Genomic DNA, 21,506 nt, shown 5'->3' with positions numbered 1-21,506 from the left:
TGTTGTTTACCTTCTTTAATGTCGACGATCCAACATTGCGACTACCGCAGGACGGTGAAGCATGGCTCCCCGTGCGTCTGAGGCGATGACCTCGTTGAACTTTAACCCACAACAAATATTTATGCAGGTGGTTTATTATCTGTATTTTAGTCTGTGGGAGTTTAACTAGACTTTTATAAATTATGTAAACAACTTTCATGTGTTATTAATATCTAAAAAATATGTTATATAGGTCCAGGTAGAGGTGAAACGCTACGATATTCATATTATTAAGTTTACAGTATACTGTAAGAGGATGTTTACATGTGAAGAGTGACACCCCAGGAACTTATGTTGTTCTGTAAGTGCAAGTTACACAAATATGTCAACAAGCACCCGATGTTTTACTATATATATGCGACAAATATATTTTGTGTGTGTGTATATATATGTATATATATATATAGAGAGAGAGATGTTTTTGTTATATAAGTATATATAAGTAACATACCTACAAAACCAGAATTTATTTTAGCAAAGAACTGATAAATTTCATCATTGCCAGATTAAAACACGGGAGCATTAGTCTGCAGCTGGATCACACCCAGCTCCGCGGGCTCGCGCCACAGACGCTCCACCGGCCGGGCATGTGTTTTCATATCTCGCGCGGAGCAGCAGCAGCAGAGCGCGCGGTATGAAATGGCTGAGAATACGAGCAAGAGTGCAAGTGTGTGCTATGCTGCAAATATTACCTGACAAACACCTAACACATGGCCTCCAAAAAACGCGTTATTTCGACGTTAGTCTGGGTGGGGGCAGGTGGGTTTTTGTCCCCCTCGGACATGCCACGGGGGTAAACAAAAAACAAAAAGCAAAAAACCCCAAACCAAAACAAGGCAGGTGTGCGGCGACTGCCGGTGCCACGGACAAACTTTACACAAACACATGGAATCAAAAGTCAGGTAAACGCACGCGGATGGCAACACAATAAATGAACACGTCACGGGAGCAAGTAAGCGCTAAATGGATTGGATAGAAAACAGATTTTTTAAAAAAATTCACGATAAAACAATTAGTAGAGGGGGGGAAATCGATTCAGCTTTTGTGTTCCGGAAACAAACAATTCTTCGACATTAGATCCATGCATATATGTATATTTTTAGATTTTTGTTAGAGCCAACACTGTTTAATAAAACATGTTCTGATTCTGCTGGTGTTATCCCCAGCTAGAAATTGGTTGCCAAGCATTGCATCATTCCTTTCATGTGACTCCCATACGCCCCAAATTCGTCCTGGCCGTCTTATGACTGCATCACAATTGCTGCTCGCACAAACTATACACGCTAGTGTGAACAACCAGCTAACCCGCAGATTTCCCCCGCCCCGAGCTGTTTTCGGGTCACTCTATTGGATGTCACCAAGGGAAAGATGTTAACTCTGCTCTTCTTATTGGTCCACGGGAATGTCAGGTTTCGTCGCTCTGGTTAGGTTGCGCCGAAATTACCTTCCCATGCATAGTTCGGTTGGCGTCTCCCACAATATAAACGCCGCCGGGAGTTTCCGTAAAATCACATTCAGCCGTCAAGACTGAACAATGGTTAACATGAGCTATCACCAATTTTTACTAAAATATCTACATTCGAATTCAAGACAGTCGAGAAGGCGAGCGAATAAAAGAAAAAGGGTAAGCGGATGTTCCTGTTAGCAGTTCTGCTGTTTTTAATCTTTCAGTGAACAACTAACGGCGACTTCACACACTCTCGGAGTGCTCCATCGGTGTAGTGGAAAACGAAAAAAGCACTGTGCATGTTTTTTGGCCGATATTTCAGAGCCATTTTTAGAATAACAGTTGCATTAATCGACCATAATTTTATTCGAGTTGTTTTTAGGTGTCGTCCGCTTCGTTTTCCAAGTTGTCAAGCTCTCACGGACTTGTGCCGAGGAAGTTTCGATGTTTTGGCAGCCGACCGTGCCGAACGCCCCGACACAATTCCGCGAATGTAGCACCAAAGGCATGCACCGCTTTAAATTTCAGTTGTCATTGATTGTGAGCGTTTATAACAGAGTCTATACTGCGCCGTAACGTCTGACAGTAATTGGTGGAGCTGTCGACATGAAATTGGACGTGTTTAATTTTTGTTTTTTGCGCTTTGACAGTCCCGTTTAGGTGAAACGTTCACCGCTGAATGAGCAGCTGTTTTCGTTACTTTTCCTTTCCACCCATCCCACTCTTTGCTTTTCTCTTTTCTCTCTACGTTTCCTTTTGTTTCGCCCATTCCCCCGGCTGGACTTGGGTTTCCATGACGTAATTGTCTTGGCGTACAGTGGTCATGTAACTAAAACAGGAAAAACGTATATACGCATGTTATTATAAAACACTGTTAAAAAGGAAAAATGTCACGCGTTTTGGTCACCACAGTTTTAACGCGTGTACGTTTGCGTTCACATCTGACGTTTAACAGGAGGAAGCTAAACAGGGTTTCTTTATTTGTATTTTTTACCGCTCACATTTTATATCACTGCCTAAGTCAAAGTATTTTATTTTATTTTTTCTCTTTACACATTAAAAAACCTTTTTATGACAAAACCCAGTCATTGTGATGGCTTTTGTGTACTGGTCTTTAAGACGACTGTAAGCAGAGCTGGACTCCTGAGTTTCCTCGGCGTTTTAACCACTTGTTTATCGACTCCGTCATGTTTTGAGGACCGTCAAAAGCAGGGGGCGCAGTGGAGAGCACCTTGGTCTTTGTTTACAATAATTATGTGACAGGAATTTTGCCTTCTTTCTTCTTCTTTATTATTTCACCAGTTAAACCAGTGGCGTTTCGGGCACCTTTTTGTTTCCACTCACAGCAGGCTCGGTGTTCGCCAAATCTCTATTTTGATTTTGAAATCTCAGCAATTTCAATCAGTAAGGGGGGGAAAAAACACTATTCTTTTTCTTACTAACCTACTAAATATGTATGTTTCTTTGCAGAATTATTGGGACAAGCTATCTCCAACAAATTGCCAGACTTGATTAAAGGAGGCTTTCTAAAGGTAATATTTAACATTCATTCCATCTTTTAAGATTTCGACGTGATCTTTTTTATTTTTCCATCCATTTAATTGTGGAATTACGGCATCCTAAATTGATTTCATATTTTTGGTGCAATAATGCATTTTTCTCTGTGTTACTCTGTTTTATTTAAACTTGATAAATTATTGAGTAGACAAAGCCTGACTATAGTATTCAGTTTTGAGACAGACCATCCTAAATCCCTGTGTACTCGGACTACATATCTAATTACAGTTATTTTTAAATTGAACACAATGTCAGTCATCTAACCTGCAGCTGCTTTGCACTTTTCCCTTTCACCCCCCCCTCCCCTCCCCTCTCAGGTCCAGTGTGAACTGTGTGGCCGAGTATCTGTGCGTTGCGACTGATTGGCGAGATGACTGCCGAGTGGCTACACCTGCCCCCGCCGTACCCCCCTGGTGTGGGGCCGTTGTATGGTGCAGAGTTGGAGGCGTGGTATGAGGACCTGCAGGATATTCTGGGCTCTGACACAGGAGGGGCAAAACTGGCACGAGCCCCTACATGCACCGAGGTCAGTAGTTTGAAAAATGAAATGGTATCATACCCATGATGAATGTGAGTCTTTGTTCATTGCACTTTTTTTTTTTCTGTTTTCTTTTATTTTAATTTTTGTGAAAATTTTCACTCGTGTGCCAGACGACGTTTAATTTACTTGCACTTTTTACTCTCGACAGGTTTTGACATTTACATTTTGTGCTTCCAGAAGGAGCCAGAGTTCATGGATGTCCTAGAAAGTTGCTCTCTGACGTGGCTGACTGATGGCAGCCAGACATGGGGTGACGGTGTCCAGAGGACCACAGAGGAGATCCACAGCACCCAGACCCTGCATCACAACTCGTCATCATCCTCCTCTTCCTCCTCCTCCTGCATGAGTCCAGCTGTTACAGAAGAACGGCAGGTGGAGGCTGAGGGTGGGAGAAGTGGAGATGGCTCGGCAGGAGGTGGCAGTGACTTGCTGCCTCCCGAGTTCTTCGAGTTGCTGAGTGATGGAGGAGTGGGAATGGTGGATGCGAGTGGAGCAGTGATCAGCGGTGGCTATTATTACCACCACCAGCACCACCAGGCTAATGTCCATCCTGCATCTCCCTCAGCCAGCGAGGAGGAACTGCCTTGTGTCCCCGATTCGCCATCTTGCTCCTCTTCAGCCTCCCAGTCACCATCTCAAATTTGTTCTTCTCCCTCTTCACCCGTGTCTTCTCCCTCTGTTTACCCATCCTCCCGTTTGGGAAAACGCAAGAGGACCACCAGCGAGAGGGCCAACGGTGCCTTGTCCTCTTTTGTTTCCTCCTCGCAGCGCTCATCCTACTCATCTACCAAAAAGAGTCGCAAAGAAAGAGAGCAGGAGAACGAGAGGAAGGTACAGGAGCTGACAGAGCAGAACGAGCGTCTTAAAGCAGAAATCGAAAGGCTGGGAGAGGAGGTACAGAGGACACGAAGAGCCCTTATCGAGAGACTAGTCAACACCAGAAAATGAGAGGGAGGTGGTGAAGGAAGACGGGAATAAAATATGTCAGGTCCTACAGAATTCGAACAAGCAGTGGTGGGGAAAGGTGTAACAGGGTGGTCATGAAATGCCTCTTAGAAGAATGGAAACCAAAGATAAATTTTTATAAGTGAGGATTTTGTTTCTTGTAAAAGACAGATAAAGATTGCAAGAAGAAGGAAAGTGATGAAAGTCAAGACATGAAAGGGTACAGAGAGAAAAGGGGCTGCAACAGCATTGCGGCTTTTCGAAAGACACAGCATGTATGAAGGAGAACAGACGGCTCTAAGTGCAAATCATGCAGAGGTTTTAATGAATGTCATTTTGAGGAATGCCTAATGAGATCCATATTTTGAGTTGCATGTAGGACAGAAAGGAACTTCATTTAAAGAGCATTTCACTGATAGATCTTCCCACCATTTTGCAATAAATTGTAACTCCTACTTTAAGGGCTGCAATCTGGCTAGCAGAGATTATTTGCCCCAATTTGTGGAGAGTTTAGGAGCTCAGGAAAAGTCTGAAAGTGCCCAGTGCAGTGTGAGTATGAGAGAATGCTTTTTATTTGTGGGGGGAGGACAAAAAAAAAAAAAAGACATCATTTTCTTACTTTTGTATAACCCATGGCTTGTGTGTATGTGTATTTAGATAAAGCAAGTAGGAACCGGCTCTACTTTCTAAGCTGACCTTTTCTATTATGGGAATTTGTGGTAGAATTATTAAGAGCTCTTCTACCCTTATTTACTATTTTTATATAATGCTGTAATATATACAATTGTACTGTAATATACCAACATATCCGCTGTTATTTTCTCATTGTAGTCACTTAAATTGTTAATTGTAGAATATTGCATGCATGGCTTTTGTCACTGATGGCATTAAATCTATGTATTTTACCATACCATTCATTTTATCCTGCGTTGTAACACACTCAATTTGCAATAAACAAGAAAACTAGAATATTTTTCTGTGTCTGTGATTATTTGTCTTAAGGATCTGTGCTCTTTGTGTGTGTGTGTGGTAAATGAGAAAGGTGGAGAGTACAGACATTTTTTTTCTGAAGTTAATCATTTTATTTTATGGATCTAAAAATGGTATTCGTAGCAAAACAAATTTCCAGAGGATTTATATATATATATAAAAACATCTTTAGATGCACAACACACCTTCCAACACTAATATCGTATGCTGACTTTATCACAGGGAGAGTATAAAATCAGTTTCTTTTGGTGTAGGGATTTGAAAAAAATCCCTCCATTCTGTAGCTGTATTCATTTGACTCTCTCTTTGTCAGTTTTCATTTCCCCGTCGGCCAATCCAGCATTTCATTAGTCCTCAGTGCCAATACCACATTGTCTTAGATCCTGTCACGGCTTTGCCTTAAGCTAATACCCATCTTGCTCTCTCTCTCTGTGTACATCTTGTTCCCGTTCTCCACTATCATACCTCGACCCATACTTAGACTAACCTCCGTCCTTTTTTCTTTCCCTTTTTAAATTTCACTTCTTCTTGCCCTTTTGAGGTGCAGGCTCAGGGTTCTTCCCCTCAGCCAGGGCTAGCTGTTTCTTAAGGTCCAACAGTTTGGCCACCTCTTCTGTGATCACGGCCTTCTCTGCTTTCTGGGCTTTGAGTGCTCGGACCTTCTCCCCCTGTGATGAGTAAAATTAAACAGTTGTTGAGAATTTCAGAATGAAATCACAAAAGCAACGATTTTTAGTTTTGCAAATGTGCGTTTTTGTCTGCAGAAGGACGTCGCCCTAAACGAATTTCCAAATATTTGACAGCAACAATCGTGACTGAAAGTATCTTGTAATATTTGAAAAAAAAAATAAAAAAATTTCTATTACAATTTTTTTTTAGAAATCTACAAATTACAAAATAATTTTCAAAAAAGAAATAGTAGATTTTATACTTAACGAATAAATTCAGCGCGCGCAAACAAATGTTTGGTGTATGTGCGTTACTTCCAGAATGTTAGGCCTTTTTTGTTCTTTTGCGGAAAATACAGTACGCTTTGTTATCCAGTTATCAAAAAAATGAATTAAGAATAAAACGCTACATTCAATTTTTATTTCAAATTATTCAAAAATACTGATTACAACGCCGCTTAACATGGAAGAACCGCATTGGCTTTTCTTAGATCAGCAGCGTATTTAAGGCGGCCGGCGCTCTCACCTGCTCCGCCACAGCCTGGGTGAGCTGCTTGGCTTTCTCCGGGTCCACTTGGTTCACCGTCCCCACCTCAACAGCTACAGCAGGAGCTGGCACAGCAGCAGACTGAGCGCTGGCAGCGTTACGAACTGTTGTCTGAAGGTGGAAACGGAGAGAAGATGTTTGAATCGAAGGCATTTTGAGGATTATTTCTACACAGTAATTACTTCATTTCAAACAACACTACTCATCACTCAAAATGCAAGTGGGATCGTATGAGTCAATGAATGGACAATGAATCACAGGAGACACGAGATGATGAGTAAAAATACAAAATTTGAGGATGTTAAATTAGCAGCTAGTGTTAGTGAAGGCATGCGGTAAATGAGCGCTGACACTCCAGAACTACTGTGGACTGACTCTTCACAAACAAATACCACTCAATACCTTCTTCTTAGGTGGTTCGTCTTCAGGCTAGAGGCAAGAGGGTTTAGAAAGGGATTATTTTTTATCTATATGACTGATGCTTAATACATAATTTAAACATTTGCGGTGTGTTTGCGCTATATCGTGTTTTAAAAAGCGGGCAGCTCAATTAAGTACAAATAATTTTTTATGACAGTCTCACAGACACCAGTGAACAGATATAGATTATCAATTCTTTCTTATTTCATTATTAATTAATATGTTGAACCTATATTACTACGAGACCCGAATGAACTCATGCACAGACCATTAGGTACCATAAACATCAAATACCTGCTGTCCACCAAATTTCTTCTTCAAAGCTTCAATCTGGTCCGCCTCCAGTTTCTGGAATAACGGACTGACCTGGGAAAAACGAGTTGGCAGAGGCAATAAAAAGGTAAAAAATTAAAAATATATGCAGGAATTTTCAAAAGTTTGCAATCGTCGATCCAGCCTAAGGACAGTATATCTGAAAATTTAACCTGGAGGCTCTGTGCTCATCTGTGAACAAAGAGGATTATGCAAGTAAGTAAGTACATAACTATGTATGAGAAATCGGCAGCGTTTCCGTGATGCCGACCACCACACGGTGAATAGCGTTGCACTTCAAACAAATGAGAATATTTGTGTACATGTAAGCGTCCAGATACTTATCTGAGGACAACGACTGTAAATCATTATAGCAGTAGTGTTGGACTTGAGCCTCAGTAGGCACAAACAGATCACCACAATTATACCTGAAGGGACAAGTGGCCTGAGAGAAACTTGCTGCTTGCTCGAAGGCGGAGGCCTCCAAACACAGCCTAGGCTATTATTCTTTATTATTCTATTGTTCTGCTCAGTTGACACACTGTTGCATCCTCATTGTATCACCCAGCATTAACAGATACGTTCCTGTGTCTACACATGTACAACCTGTGTGTAATACGTGTCGCGGTTGTACTCACCGGCGCCAATCCGGTGGCCTGCACTCAGGGAACATACAAAGGTGCCATTGCCTTCTAACATGGTGTTGATGCAAGATGGAGGGGCGTTGAGTTGATCCCTGATTGTTTGGCTGACCGCTGGCATATACGGGGAGAGCATCACCGACAGCAAGCACGCAATATTCACAGACACACCAGTCACCGTGCCTGCACGCTGCCTGCAAACGGGGGATAAGTAAGTCGAAATCTATAGGTCAAAATGGACAGAAATTAGATCTTAAATACATTTTTTTCTACAAAAAATTCAATTTAAGACATTTTGTCTGAGATAAATCAAATTAATTTCTCCTCCAAACAGAGATGTTTACTATTAAAAAAAGTCATTTTCCCGTCTCTGTTTTATTATAAAATAAAAATTTGCGACTAATAAAATGTAACACAAATCCAGGTACAGGCCTCACCTTTCTGAATCCCCTCCCTTGATCTTCTTCCAGGGTTCATTGACCTGAATGTACTGATTGCCGTGACGAGAGATATTCAGGATGTGTTTCAGCGCATCGCGGATTCTGTGACATATCATATCGATCATTAAGAGCGCGACAATGACAGCAGGACGATTTTCATCAATACTCGAGGCCCAGTCTACTCACATAAAGTTTCAGCTTGTGATATAATTGACAATTTAACTAGTAGTTCAGAAAATTATTTGATAATTTATTTGTACATTTTTGAGTTTTAAATCACTGTGTAAAACAAATTCAAGACAACAGCAGCTCTAAAAAGGTCATTTTAATTAAGCTGGCATGTTTCTGTCTAAATGCCAACATCACCCCACTGCTGTTGCTTGTCACTGCTATGTGATTCTTACTTGATTTTGTCCATGAGCTGGATGTACTGCTGCAGCTCCCAGCTCACCAGAGCCAGAAGCTTCTTATCTTCCTCCTGTAGCTCCATCACAGGCACACAGCCCTCAAAGAACTTGGTGACAAACATGCCGGCTCTGGAGAAGAAAGCGAGAGGAGGCTTTTTACAAAGCAGATAAACAACAGGGGTCAGAGAAAAATGCTGGAATGAAGAGAGACGAAGCGAGAGAATCGGGGAGGGGGTGCGAGAGCAAAACGAGGGAAGGGCAGGTTGCTAGACTTGCTAATTGTTTATAAATTATAGATTTTGTTGCCATATGTAATTGCAATGCTCTCCTTATTTAAACCAACACAACAGTGCGCTGCGTGGAGTCGCTTCTCAGTTCCTTGTTTGCTTCTAAACTGTAGCTGTGTCTGGAACATGTCATTTTTGATATGAGTCTTATGTGCGCATCAGGAGGACGTTCGTGGTGAGAAAGTTTTTGTCATGGCTGATGCAACACACTGTTCTATATTTTACACGTCTCTTAGCCTCTGAGGAAGGTCTGCGAGACCAAAATGCTTTGACAAGAATGTCAAATTTACAATGAACTGAGATTCTGATGTGTGAACAGAAACTTCGTGTGTCCTTTTGTTTGTTTTAGCCTTCTAATTAGTGAAACTGACATTCCCTAAGGGTTTTCATTCAGGGGGAATAAAGAACAATATTATTACTGGTAAAATGAGTGAGTCTACAGCAGCATTTTTGCTAGCAAATATGGGCATTTAGCCATATTTGTTTTTTAATTGTCATCAAAATATTTTTAATAAACAGCATTTACATGGTACAAAGTCTTCTATCAATCTGTATGTGTGTCTAAGATGGACCCACTGTCACTAATGATGTTGTGATTCAGGGATTGGATCCAGGCAAGGACAGAACTTCTTTTCTGAAGCAGAACACTTACTCCTCCAACACCTTAGGCTGGTTGCAATCTACAAGATATTTTTGAACCAATTAGGGATCAGCATTGCTGCCCGAGACCAATTTTGAAGATCAAGGTACTTTGGGGAAAAAAAAAGCTGCTGAGAAAAATCTTTGATGTGGGATTTAACCCTGATCTTTTAAAAATCATTTGAGGCGATGTAATTGGGGCTAAATTACGCCATCCCAAACAAATTTGGAAAACTAGGGTGAATCTCTTGTAATAGTTAAAGTACAACAATCTGAAAAGTTCGTTGTTAATTGGACTGGATGACAGTTTTATTGCATATTTACTTTCTGAGTGAAACTTCTGCAGAGACTGTGAGCAACTTTAGGATGTAGACTGCCCCATTTTTTTATATCGCTAGTGGTTGAGATGAACTAATAACATTATAAGAGACAGCTTAAAAAAAAAAAAACCCAGAAAAACAAGTATTTGTATGTAATAACCTAACATGAGACTGGTTCGAGTTTGTTAGGTTTACTGACCAGTTTCAGATTCTTAAATTTGTCTAAAGTAAATTTTATTTGTAAAACATAAAAAAAAAAGAGCAGGAAGTCCCTTTAAAACATCTTGGCTTTTACCAACCTGTTGATGAAATTGCCCAGGTTGTTGAGCAGTTCAGAGTTGTTCTTCAGAGCCATGTCTGCCCAGGAGAAAGCTGAATCCTGTCCCTCTGGACGCACATACAGGAGGTAGAATCTCCACACATCAGAAGGGATACCGGTGTCCTTCGCCATGTCTCCAAACACGCCCACACCGCGGCTCTTGGAGAACTTTGTGTCCTCATAATTCAGATATTCTGAGTGAAAGTTACAGCACAGGTTATTGTCAAAACCCAAACCTTTGACCAAAACGCACAATTACCCATCCAGTAACACTGCACCCATGTTTCATTCATGTGTTTTTATAACAACTTCAAGCATCTGCTGAGAAAACCAAAATCACACAAATGCTTAATCAGTCGGCGAAATCGGTCAGTTATAATAAGTGCTTACCTGTGGCAATGAGGTGGTTGACAAGAGTGTAGTTGTCCTGGGCTCCCAGTAGAGAGCAGGGGAACACCACACTGTGAAAAGGCACATTGTCTTTGGCCATGAAGTTGTACAGCTCCACCTGGTGGCAAAGAAAATACAGTGCACTGTGAGGGTGACATCATATTAGATCATCATGAGATCATCCAGTTCAAAGAGGACTTATCTGCTATCCCCAACCCCCCTCTCTGCCGCTCTCTCTCTCCTTCTGCAAATACAGAGCATCACACACTCATAAAACGGGATCAATCCCGGAGTTTTAGATGGAGAGATGAGCCAGTGAGTGAAGAAGATAGTGATGCTTATGTGAGCAAATGCCTGACTTTGATTAGCTATCAGATTTTGGGTCCATTGAGCAGACATGTAAATGAAGAAGCTAACTAAAGAGTACTTGCTTCCTGTTTGACGCTTGTACTAGATATGTAATTAACTGTGTGTAAGGTTAAATTAAATGTTAAATGGTTCCTCTTTAAAAAACAAAAAAACAAAACTAGAACACAAAGGGCAATCCTTAAATAAAAATTATCTAGAAAACTATATTAAGACTGAACATGTTGTGCATTACACCTCATAGGGCAAATCTTGATCAGCCGTATATATCCTTCACCATAATCTCTTGTGTACAAATTGTAGCCATGGGAGTAAAACTAAACGCTAATGTCTTTCTCTGTTGCACATCAGAGTTATATGGAGCTAGGAAATACACCACGTCCTAATGAAAAAGACCAGATGGGGGAGTAAAAAAAGCTATTAGATCCATTCACTGTGGAAAAGGGGACAAAAATCTGTGCCAAGCTTGTGCATGAGTACTCTCTACGGCTCATGAATTTTGACATTTGTTAGGGTCTGGGCTAGGGGGGTGGTACCTGATGGGGATTCTTCCACCACTTTTCCCATTCGCTGGTGTAGTTGGCAGTAATGGACAGATAACCAATGGGGGCATCAAACCACACGTAGAACACCTGCAAAGACAGAAAAAAAATTGAAAGAATGAATACTAAGGATGCACAGAGACCTGATCAGAAATGGCATGCTTGGAGTATTAGTGTGCAAGAAGTTCCAGATGTGTGTGCTAAAAGTTATCAATATGTTTTGATAAGCCAAACCTAAAAAAATCTGATATTACATATTGATATTATGTATTATATTTCAGTCACAGCAGCTTTTGTGACGAGGTTATGAAGCACAAAGTCATTTTAGTTGTTAAAAACATGACTTTAGATATGAAGTCAAAGAGAAAAAAAATGATTGGATTAAGCATATTTTTAAAGTCTGCAGAAATACCAAACTAAAAAATCAAGAAAACGAGATCTGTGATGTAACCATTTCCTTTTAAATAAAAGCAGACCTTCTCTTTAAAGTCAGCGTGAGGTACTGGTGTTCCCCACTGCAGGTCTCTGGTGATGCAGCGAGGTTTGAGTCCATCTCTTAGCCAGGAGCGAGTGATCTGTTTGGCATTTGCTGTCCAATCTCCTGTGCTGGTTGACTTCTCCAGCCACTGCTCCAACTGACTTTCCAGCTGCACAGGAGAAAGAGGAGAATGAAAATGCTGACAAAATACACCCAGTGTCTTAACTCTAAAGCACAGCTTTTGAAAGACTAAAGCTGTTTATATAATAACATTACCGCAGGGATAACTGCTTTCCACAAGCTGTCTTTCAATGATACCTTAAACTTACTAAACTGGATTACTTTGCCTCCATCCCTGTGACCAAAGAAGCACTGTATGAACTGAGAATGGACGGCTCAGGGTATTCAATGAAGTGTGAAAATCATACCTTTGGCAGGTCCAGGAAAAGATGCTTAGAGGAGCGGATGATTGGAGTCTGCCTACAGACCTTACATTGAGGTTCCTGGAAGAAATCATGGCCAACACCGATAATCATTGATTATAGCAACATTTGACAAGAATTTTTACTCTGAATTTACCAATTTAATTTTACAAAAATAATTTTAAGAGTGTGAACGCAGCAGTACATTAACAACTCTAGAAAGTCTTCTAGATTCACAGTTTTCTACCACAGGGGAAAATAAATATTGTAACAGAGGCATAATATGCGTTCTCCAGCGGCAATCTAAAAAGCCCAGAAACACAAGTGATGCATACTGGCACATTTTAGAAAGGGTACTATAATCTCCAAGTACATTCCCGAAGTACTAGGAGATTATTTTTCCATTAATATTTATATTTTCATATTAGCAATGAGTAAAAACAAAAGAAAACCAGAAACAGTTTACATCATTATATCATATTTTTAGTTCCCAACACAATATCGCACAAATCCTTAGCACTAACGTTACGCAAATGAATCCAAACTCTGACTATAAAAGGACAAAAATTACTATATCAATTTGTTAAAGTATTTGCAAAAATGTACACATATAAATATAAATGTGAGGCTTCTTAGGTGCTGTAAGAATGATGACATATATAATGCCCATATACCAGTATCATTTCCAAATGTTGCCAATATGAACAAAGGCAGTAGAATTTTTAAATAGTTTTAAAGACAAAAGACAGTTTATGAAAGTTTGACTTTCTTTGACCTTGAAGAAGAGATCAGAGGTCCAAAGTATTGTGATATTTAGAGTCCTCATACAGTTGATCCCCAGTATTCACAAACGTCTGCTAATAGCTGAAATTCCCCTCTAGACCCCTTCTAAAAACACTTATAATTACCTATTTTAATAATTGAAACACCAAATATGACTTAAACTATCACTTAAAAAAAAAAAATCATAAAAAAAATGTATTTAGTCATAAAAATAAAGTGAAAATAATCCACAAATGTTTTAGATGTGCTCACAGACCTTCTTAGACCACAGTCAACATTTTTCAAGCTTTCATGTTCACAGACAGAATCACACACACACAAACACTACCAGAAACAAAAACATAGTAATTATGTGTGAGTTGTCAAGAACTTTCTTCCACCACAATTCTCTCTATAGTCATCAATAGTTATGCCCTCTACAATGATATGAGACGTACAGGCTGCTCTTCCACACTCACCCTGAGGTCCACAGCATTGATGAGTCGCCCACACTTGTCACACTGGTCACCACGAGCTTCAGGGTAACTGCAGTGTGGACAGATACCTTCTACAAAGCGGTCAGCCAGGAATCGCTGACAGTTTTCACAGCGTAGCTGCTCCACTGTGTCTTCTATTAGGAAACCGCGCTCATGAAGTCGCCAGAAAATATCTTGAGCTATCCTGAAAGATTAACAGAGGAACAAGATGGTTAAAAAAAAGTTTCTTTAGGATTATAGACAATGACCTGTGTTAGATACAGCGATACGGTCTTATGTTGAGATCATTTATTAAAGCCTGATCACAGTTTGGGGAGTTTTTTTGCCAGCATGGATCAATGCTGCTCTTTTATGTTGGTTAGAAATGGACGTAAACTTTCTCAGCAAATATGGCCAGGGAAAAAAAAACACATAAGAAAAAAAATCAAGAGAAGATGGTTGGTTGGTACTACTGAGTGATAAGAAAAATATGAAGCAAAAAAAAGAATTAAAACAAAAAAATCAAAAAAACAACAAACCCCCCCCCCCCAAAAAAAAACGACAATTCAGCTGTGGGCTGGTAAATGTAAAATCTAAAGCCTAACCTCCTTTCAATGGATCAAGTCAAAAGCCTTTAATCTGTGGGCTGTTTATTTCTCAAAGCACACTGCACTGGTGCATGGTGCTTGATGTCTTTTATGTTGTACTTTATCAAAGCTAAGGTCCCAAAACAAGAGTTTTTATCTTTGTAGTCCTTGTCAGTGTGCAATAACTAGAATTTAAGACTAATCTTTCGTGAAGAAAAGGCCATGCCTCAGAGGCGTGACTCAGAGATCCCACGATACGATGTTACCATAACGTGATATTACTGAAATTGTGGACATTTTGCATTATGCTGAGTACTGGAATAACACTTACTATGAATTTTATCAATTTTAACTGCAATTTATCTCCTCAGAGTTAAACTTTGTCAATATCTGTGTTATCCAATAGATACAAAGTTGAAGTGATCTTTCTTTGGTAATGCTTTTGCTACAAAACGTTTTAAGCCTCCCAAATGTTGCCGTAAGATTGAGTCAGTCTGCTACCAGTCTCCAGTTGAATCTAATCGAGCTGGCAATTACATACAACCGGTTTCTGATTACACAGCAATTAACACAGCAATAAACTGTCAAAAAAATAAATTAAAAAAAAATCCCCACCCATGACAGCCACCCATCCTTTCACAAATGTTTCTAGCAGCAGTCTGCACGACCAGCTGACGAGTTTCACACACCTGTGGCCATGAAAGTGTTTGGAAACACTCGAGTTCAATGATTTGGATGAGTGAGCAAATGCTTTTGGCAAAATAATATACAACTCAGCATTTCTGTGTATTATTTAAACACACAGAAAAAAGAAACAATTTGTGTTGTTAGTGCATTTAGGAGACTAGACAGAGGGACAGAGGGCGAATGGAGGAAATGGTCTGGGGGGGACTTGAACTTAGTCCCTCTGCAGAACCTTTGATGCATGAGTCGCCAGGTCAACGTATATTTCCACCTTTTACACACATTTCTAATTACAGAACTCAGTAAAGCCTTGGGAAGTAGGCAGTAGTAACCTACATTTAAAAGCCATGCTGTATAATCTCTGAGATTAAGAGAAGTACAGTTTATGGTTTATGGTTAATTTATGGTTAGACTTCCACTACTGGTATCTAGGGCAAGATTATACTAATCCGATGTTAGATAATTTTATAGTATACGGAAACACTAATGTTTTCATTCATCAGACCCACATCCAGCCTATGTCAGGACTCTGGTCAAAAAAACATGATCTTATATTCTGCTGGCTTCTCTGTTTAACCTCCTAAGACCCGAACTCTTCCACGGCATGCATTTTTAATTTCTCTTTGATATCTGGGCATATTGGGACCTGATGAATGTAAAAAAAGAATTACCAGATTTTTTTTTTTTCCCGATTTTTGTTTCTAAGAAAAATCAGAGCCACATATGGGGATATTCGTTTAAAATTCCGATAGAACAGTAGCAGTACAATGTCCTCGTAAGTGGATATCAGGCCATTGTTGAGCAAAATTTATTATTTTGGTCTAAATAACCCAAAATGTGATGTCCACATATGTGGACGCCAGGTCCTAGGAGGTAAAAGATACTTGTGTTTCTTGAAAGAACAACCTTGTCTTAAAGTACCAATTTAAGAAGAGACTCATTTGTTCTCACCCATGTCCTTGGACAGGCCCTCTCACTTACTCTGTCTGCTTCTCGGTGGTGGTTCTGCCAAAATAGTCAAAGTCAATCTGGAACCATTTGTAGATGCTGGAGTGAACAGCGTGGTACTTGTCACAGATCTGTTGGGGTGTCAGGCCCTCCTCTCTGGCCTTGTTCTCTGTAGCAGTGCCATACTCATCTGTGCCACACACAAACAACATATTCCAGCCTCGTAGGTGGCCATACCTAGCAGAAGCAGATGGAGTAAGGTGTGGAAGAGTTATGACTCAAAGATGATGAGTGAAAAAACAGTATACACAGGCCTTTCCATTACACATCTACAAGAACGTCTGTGTATTCAGGTACTGTTTGTAAAGTCTGCATTTGCTGAAAGGAACAATGATTGTTTTTTCAACAGATTACAAAATGTAATTCCTACCTGGAGAAGACATCAGCACTGAGGACACAGCCAATAATGTTACCCAGGTGAGGAACATTATTGACATAGGGCAAGGCGCTGGTCACCAGGACATTTCGCTTGCCCTCCTGAGGCAAACTAGTGGGAAAAAAAACAGAACTAAATTTTAGCTGGCCTTAACAGAATACATGTGTGTGAAATGATGGTGCCATTAATAACTTACATGGGGTGTTGCTTTTTTGTAGCTGGAGGGCAAGTGTTCAAACCCTTACTCCAAGTGAGAGCTGCTGCTTCCATCTCCTCCTCTGAAACAACACGCTCACCTCCTTCTTCCTAATCAAACCAGGAAACAAAGACAATCATTATCCACGACATATTCTCCACTATTATAGCATCATCTGCCATCCACACATTCACTGACTTCCTCTAAATGTGTGTTCTAACATTTGCTCTTAAATCTGACTGACACTTTTAAAATACTGTGCTTTCAAAGAGTATAAACCATGTTTGTGGAAGTGCATGTGTCTATAGGTTAATGAAAACCAACAATGATAAGTTTTCCTAGAAACCTAATGTGTTGTTTGGAAGAAAGGCACTAAATTTATGCCTCTCAGTAAGAACACGTTCAGTCTAATAGTTATCTCGATGATATACTGTTGCAGGTACCTCAGCAGAGTTGCTATTACATGGCTGTGTCTCTCTGCACTGGCTGCTCTGAGGAGCAGGCTGCTTCTGCATATAGCTTTTCATGCCCTGCAGACCTTTTCCCTGTAGCACTTTCTGAGCAGCAGACTGACAAGCGTTCATAGCAGCCACACGGTCAAACCAAGCCTTCAAAGACTTGTGTTCACCTGAAAAGAGATCAGGAGATGGAAGGTGAAATTTTGTAAAATACGTGAAAAAGAGAAATCAGAAATTAAACATTCAAAGATTAAATTGAATGAAAAAGTAAGTTAAATAAAGCAAAGCAAAAGGGAAACAGCCAGCAATACATGTCAAATAATAATGGATTTTAAAATGCATTCATATTTACCCAGTGTTAGTGAAGAATCAGATAAAACAGGAAAGAATCCGGCCCACAAAACAAGATCAGCAGCGGAAACAGAATCCTGAAACACAGCACAGTTAATTCAACATTAGTTTAAAGCAATTGCTAAATACTGTTTCTGAATTAACAATGTTTTGAAATCCCCAAGCAAAGGAGAAGAGGGATTCATCTTTGCACCTGCAACTTTCTATATAGAGAACAACCATGAAGGGGACTACTTACAGCTTTTATGTGCTTGCATCTCACTAAAAAAGTACTACACCTACAGCTAAGACTTCCTTGCTGTGTGCACTTACGGCACTTTTTCTTTAGTTTTATAGAAAAATGTTGCCAGAGGAGCCAGATCTGGCCCAATGGAGTTGCTCAGTCAAGCTCAGATAAACTTTAAAAGAGATATTTTGAACTTTTGACTTACTGACTTCTATCAAGTATATATTTTGTAGATTGAAAAAGCCTGAAAATGTGTTTTCTTTATTTTCTAAATGTACTCACACAATAGACTTTTCAGTCATAGCATTATGATCTCCTGCCTAATATTGTGTTGGTCTCTCTTTTGCTACCAAAGCAGCCCTGACAAATCGAGGCACAGACTCCACTTAGACCCCTGAAGGTGTGCTGCGGTAACTGGTACCAAGATGTAAGCAACAAAACCTTTAGGTCGTGTAAGTTGCGAGGTAGGACATCCTTGGGTTGGACTTGTTTGTGCAGCACATTCCACAGATGCTTGATTGGATTGAGATCTGGGGAATCTGGAGGCCAAGTCAACACCTCAAACTCATTCCTGTGGAAACCACCGTTTCTTTGTAGCGGAGCTTGAAAAGAGGCCACAGCTGAAAAAGGCCACAGTCATTGGGGAATACCGTTTCCATGAAATGGTGTACATAGTCTGCAACAATGCTGACAATTCTGAGACCTTTCATTCAGAACCAGCATTACCTTTTCAGCAATCTGCACTACCAGCAGCTTGTTTGTTGGATTGGACTACATGGGCCGGCTTCACTGCCCACACATATCGTGAACTTGTGCAGCCCATGACCCTGTTGCTGGTTCACTACTGTTCCTTCCTTGGACCACTGTTGATAGCTACTGACCACTTCAGACAAGGAAATCCCACAAGAGCATTTTTCCTGCTTTGAAGACATCAACTTTGAGAACAAAATGTGAACTTGCTCCCTAATATATCCCACCTACCAACAGCTGCCACAATGAAAAGATAATCAGTGTTATTGACTTCCCCTGTCAGTGGTCATAATGTTATGCCTGACTGGGGTATATTACAGGTAAACATGCACTGAAAAAAGAAGATACACAGGAGACCATACTGTACCCCAGTTAAATAAGGTGTGTTTCTTTTGCTCAAGCTTTGTTCCAAGACGTTTATGGGACCCTGGAGAACCTTGGACACCTCTGAACTCTTCCCCTGCAGCACTGCCATGTGAAGAGCCTGCTGCAATGCAGGCTGCACAAAAAGGACAAAACAGGATTAATAACAATTTACCAAGCAAGTGTGACTGAGGCTAAAGAATTACTTGGACTGCTTAACGCTTGTTTCCGTACATTGTTCTTTTGATAGCGTGAGTTTTAATAATTTAGCAGCATGGATTTATATCCGCTTTTCCATGAGGTTTATAGAAGTACAGTAAGAGGATTCTGTACAAGAGAACGTACAAAAGCATGAACTGAAAATAGTTTTAACACAGCAGATTAACACCAAACTAAAAGGTCTGTTTATTTATGTAGAGTATACCTGAAGAACTGTGGCCTCCCATTCCAGCCATTGATCGCAAAGCTCACTGCATTCTTGTCCATTTACTTCAAACAGGTATCTAAGGGATTCAAAACACATGGTAAGAGATATATTTTATACTTGCTGCTAAAATGGGTAAAGCATAAAAACATAGTTTTGGTTCTATTGGTTGCCATCTTTATTTTATTTATTTATTTATTTATTTAAGTTAAAATCCACTGTGGGGGTGTACAGAAGACAAACTACAAACTTTGCATCTTTTTCAAGCAAATTATTGACCTAACTGTATACTACCACTAATAAAGAGCCAAGCAAAAAGGCCTATGTGAAGTTTACTGACCGGCAGATGGCATTGGAACTGAAAAGGTATTGTCCACTGGGCAGGGCCAAAGCTGGCAATGTTGGACGGCTGAGGAAAGGCACCACCCTTTCTGGGAAAATGGAAAAAGAGACAAAACCTTTTAACAAATATTATACTCCTGGACTAGTTGGATTAATATTGTTTATTAAATCTAGGCGGAAAATGTAGTCACATGTTTCAGTCAGAGCACAGATTTTTAATAGTGGCTCACGAATGGTGGTTCTTTATACGGCATTATTACAGCAGACATTTATATTTTATTGCATTCACCTGAAGTAACGAGCAACATTTTGAACAACATTTGGTATAAAAATGCTTTTTAAACTGTGCGGGGTTTTTTCACTGCCTCTAAGACAGTTTATATGCGAGTGGTCACATGCCAGATGGCTCTTGGTATTCATCTCTGTGATTCAAGATTAGCACCCATCTGGGGTTAGGATGAAGCTGGAGTTTATTACTATTTTATTAGAAACTATTTCACAGAATACTAAATTAAAACTTACTGCTAAACCTAATCTAAGCAAGTTTTCCAAAGGGCCATTATTGTCAAGTATAGGTCAGAACTATGAGTCCCAAATACTCTACTAAAACCTCTCTCAACTGTGGAAGGAAGTCGGGGTACGGTTGGCTTTCCTGGATTCCTAACTGTGACTGTGTTGGGTGTAGACAAAACCCACCAAACAGGAATAACAGTGCTGGACATGTATGCCACATCACATTTTGGCACACTTAAGTCTGCCTTGTGTCAGCTTTGGTGAAATATGTCCGTTTCACAGCAACAATAAAGCAATGAATAAAGAAAAACATGTTTCTCCAAACGTGTTCTACCTGTTGGCTTTTCTAATTCTGAGACAGTGAAATATCCTACAAAACATAATCATACCTAGGATAAACTCACACTGTTTATATATAGATATGTACTTTATTAATAAAAACAACACAGTCTTCTAACTTTATAATGGTAAGCTAATTCAAACAGACGGTAGCTGTAGCTGCACACTGGCTAAAAAACAAACAAACAAACAAACACCCCGACATGAAGCTGGACAAGCAAACAAGCCTAAAACATGACAAACGAACTGTGATTTCCAGTAAAGGTAATTCTAGCCGCTTCTCAGACGCAGATATTGTTCTCTACATTCATTGTGACTGACACTGACAGACAGATGCCACCAGAAGAAGGCTGGCTAACCAGCTAGTTCGCTAGTACACAGTCACAACCGTTAAAGGACAAGTTTAGCTCAGACCTGCATAAAACTTGCATTATGGCTAGCATGTTTTACCAAAACACTGTCGTTATTAGTTATAATTACAGGTAATTACACAGAGGAATGCTAACCTCACTAGGTTTTCTTACCATCGTGGTTGACAAACTGGACGCCGCACTGCCCTCCCGTCGCTTCTAACGCTGCTAGCGCCTTCAGGCAGTGCGGGTTGCCTTCACTTACGAACAGATTCATTTGTCCGTTGGTTGCCACACAAACTAAAGACTGGTTGTTATTTTTTATCACTTTTAAACAAGACAAGCCGCTGCTCAGTAGTAACTTCGCCGGCGAGTGCTGACCACGCTGATGCAAACACTGTCGGCGACGTTAAAAATGACGGGGATGTAGTTTTAGGATGTTTAACGCGCCGCTCAGAGAAGCAGTAGTTCGCTGTTTAGTTGACTACACCTCCCATAAACCCTTTCCCAAACAGTCATTTTGGCAGTAACGAGGTGTGCTTGCGCTTTGTTAATAGATCAACATCTCCGGGCGGAGTACGCTG

At 40.2% G+C, this 21,506-nt stretch overlaps 2 protein-coding genes across 8 annotated transcripts; one reads left to right on the top strand and one right to left on the bottom strand.

The window, feature by feature from the left end:
* The first annotated feature begins 1,531 nt into the window (after window positions 1-1,531).
* Window positions 1,532-5,154, top strand: ddit3 (DNA-damage-inducible transcript 3). 2 transcript variants are annotated; one of them, XM_040008567.1, is made up of 4 exons: window positions 1,532-1,663; window positions 2,957-3,018; window positions 3,361-3,569; window positions 3,762-5,154. In XM_040008567.1, exons 3-4 carry the CDS (start codon window positions 3,414-3,416, stop codon window positions 4,530-4,532), a joined length of 927 nt encoding a protein of 308 aa, XP_039864501.1. In that variant the 5' UTR covers window positions 1,532-1,663; window positions 2,957-3,018; window positions 3,361-3,413; the 3' UTR covers window positions 4,533-5,154. The 2 variants fall into 2 exon arrangements, with proteins under 2 accessions (XP_039864501.1, XP_039864511.1); XM_040008577.1 differs by lacking the exons at window positions 1,532-1,663; window positions 2,957-3,018 and having other exon boundaries at window positions 3,451-3,569; window positions 3,733-5,154.
* On the bottom strand, window positions 5,097-21,381 carry mars1 (methionyl-tRNA synthetase 1). Of its 6 annotated transcripts, XM_040008453.1 has the most exons (22): window positions 21,097-21,381; window positions 19,719-19,809; window positions 19,379-19,457; window positions 18,959-19,090; window positions 17,617-17,692; window positions 17,250-17,434; window positions 16,807-16,916; window positions 16,605-16,721; window positions 16,208-16,411; window positions 13,959-14,160; window positions 12,724-12,798; window positions 12,294-12,464; window positions 11,812-11,907; window positions 10,910-11,027; window positions 10,500-10,713; window positions 8,952-9,083; window positions 8,545-8,649; window positions 8,107-8,301; window positions 7,449-7,521; window positions 7,137-7,163; window positions 6,714-6,845; window positions 5,097-6,187 (listed from the first exon to the last, which is right to left on the bottom strand). In XM_040008453.1, exons 1-22 carry the CDS (start codon window positions 21,197-21,199, stop codon window positions 6,038-6,040), a joined length of 2,787 nt encoding a protein of 928 aa, XP_039864387.1. In that variant the 5' UTR covers window positions 21,200-21,381; the 3' UTR covers window positions 5,097-6,037. The 6 variants fall into 6 exon arrangements, with proteins under 6 accessions (XP_039864387.1, XP_039864394.1, XP_039864407.1 ...); XM_040008460.1 differs by lacking the exon at window positions 7,137-7,163 and having other exon boundaries at window positions 21,097-21,380; XM_040008473.1 differs by lacking the exons at window positions 19,379-19,457; window positions 19,719-19,809; window positions 21,097-21,381 and adding an exon at window positions 18,283-18,758 and having other exon boundaries at window positions 18,959-19,075.
* Window positions 21,382-21,506: the final 125 nt, after the last annotated feature.

Source organism: Simochromis diagramma, unplaced genomic scaffold, assembly GCF_900408965.1.
Source record: "Simochromis diagramma unplaced genomic scaffold, fSimDia1.1 OVJJ01000320.1, whole genome shotgun sequence".
Lineage (NCBI taxonomy): Eukaryota > Metazoa > Chordata > Actinopteri > Cichliformes > Cichlidae > Simochromis > Simochromis diagramma.
Note: the sequence above shows the minus strand (reverse complement) of the source record. Positions and strands in the feature narration are given on the sequence as shown.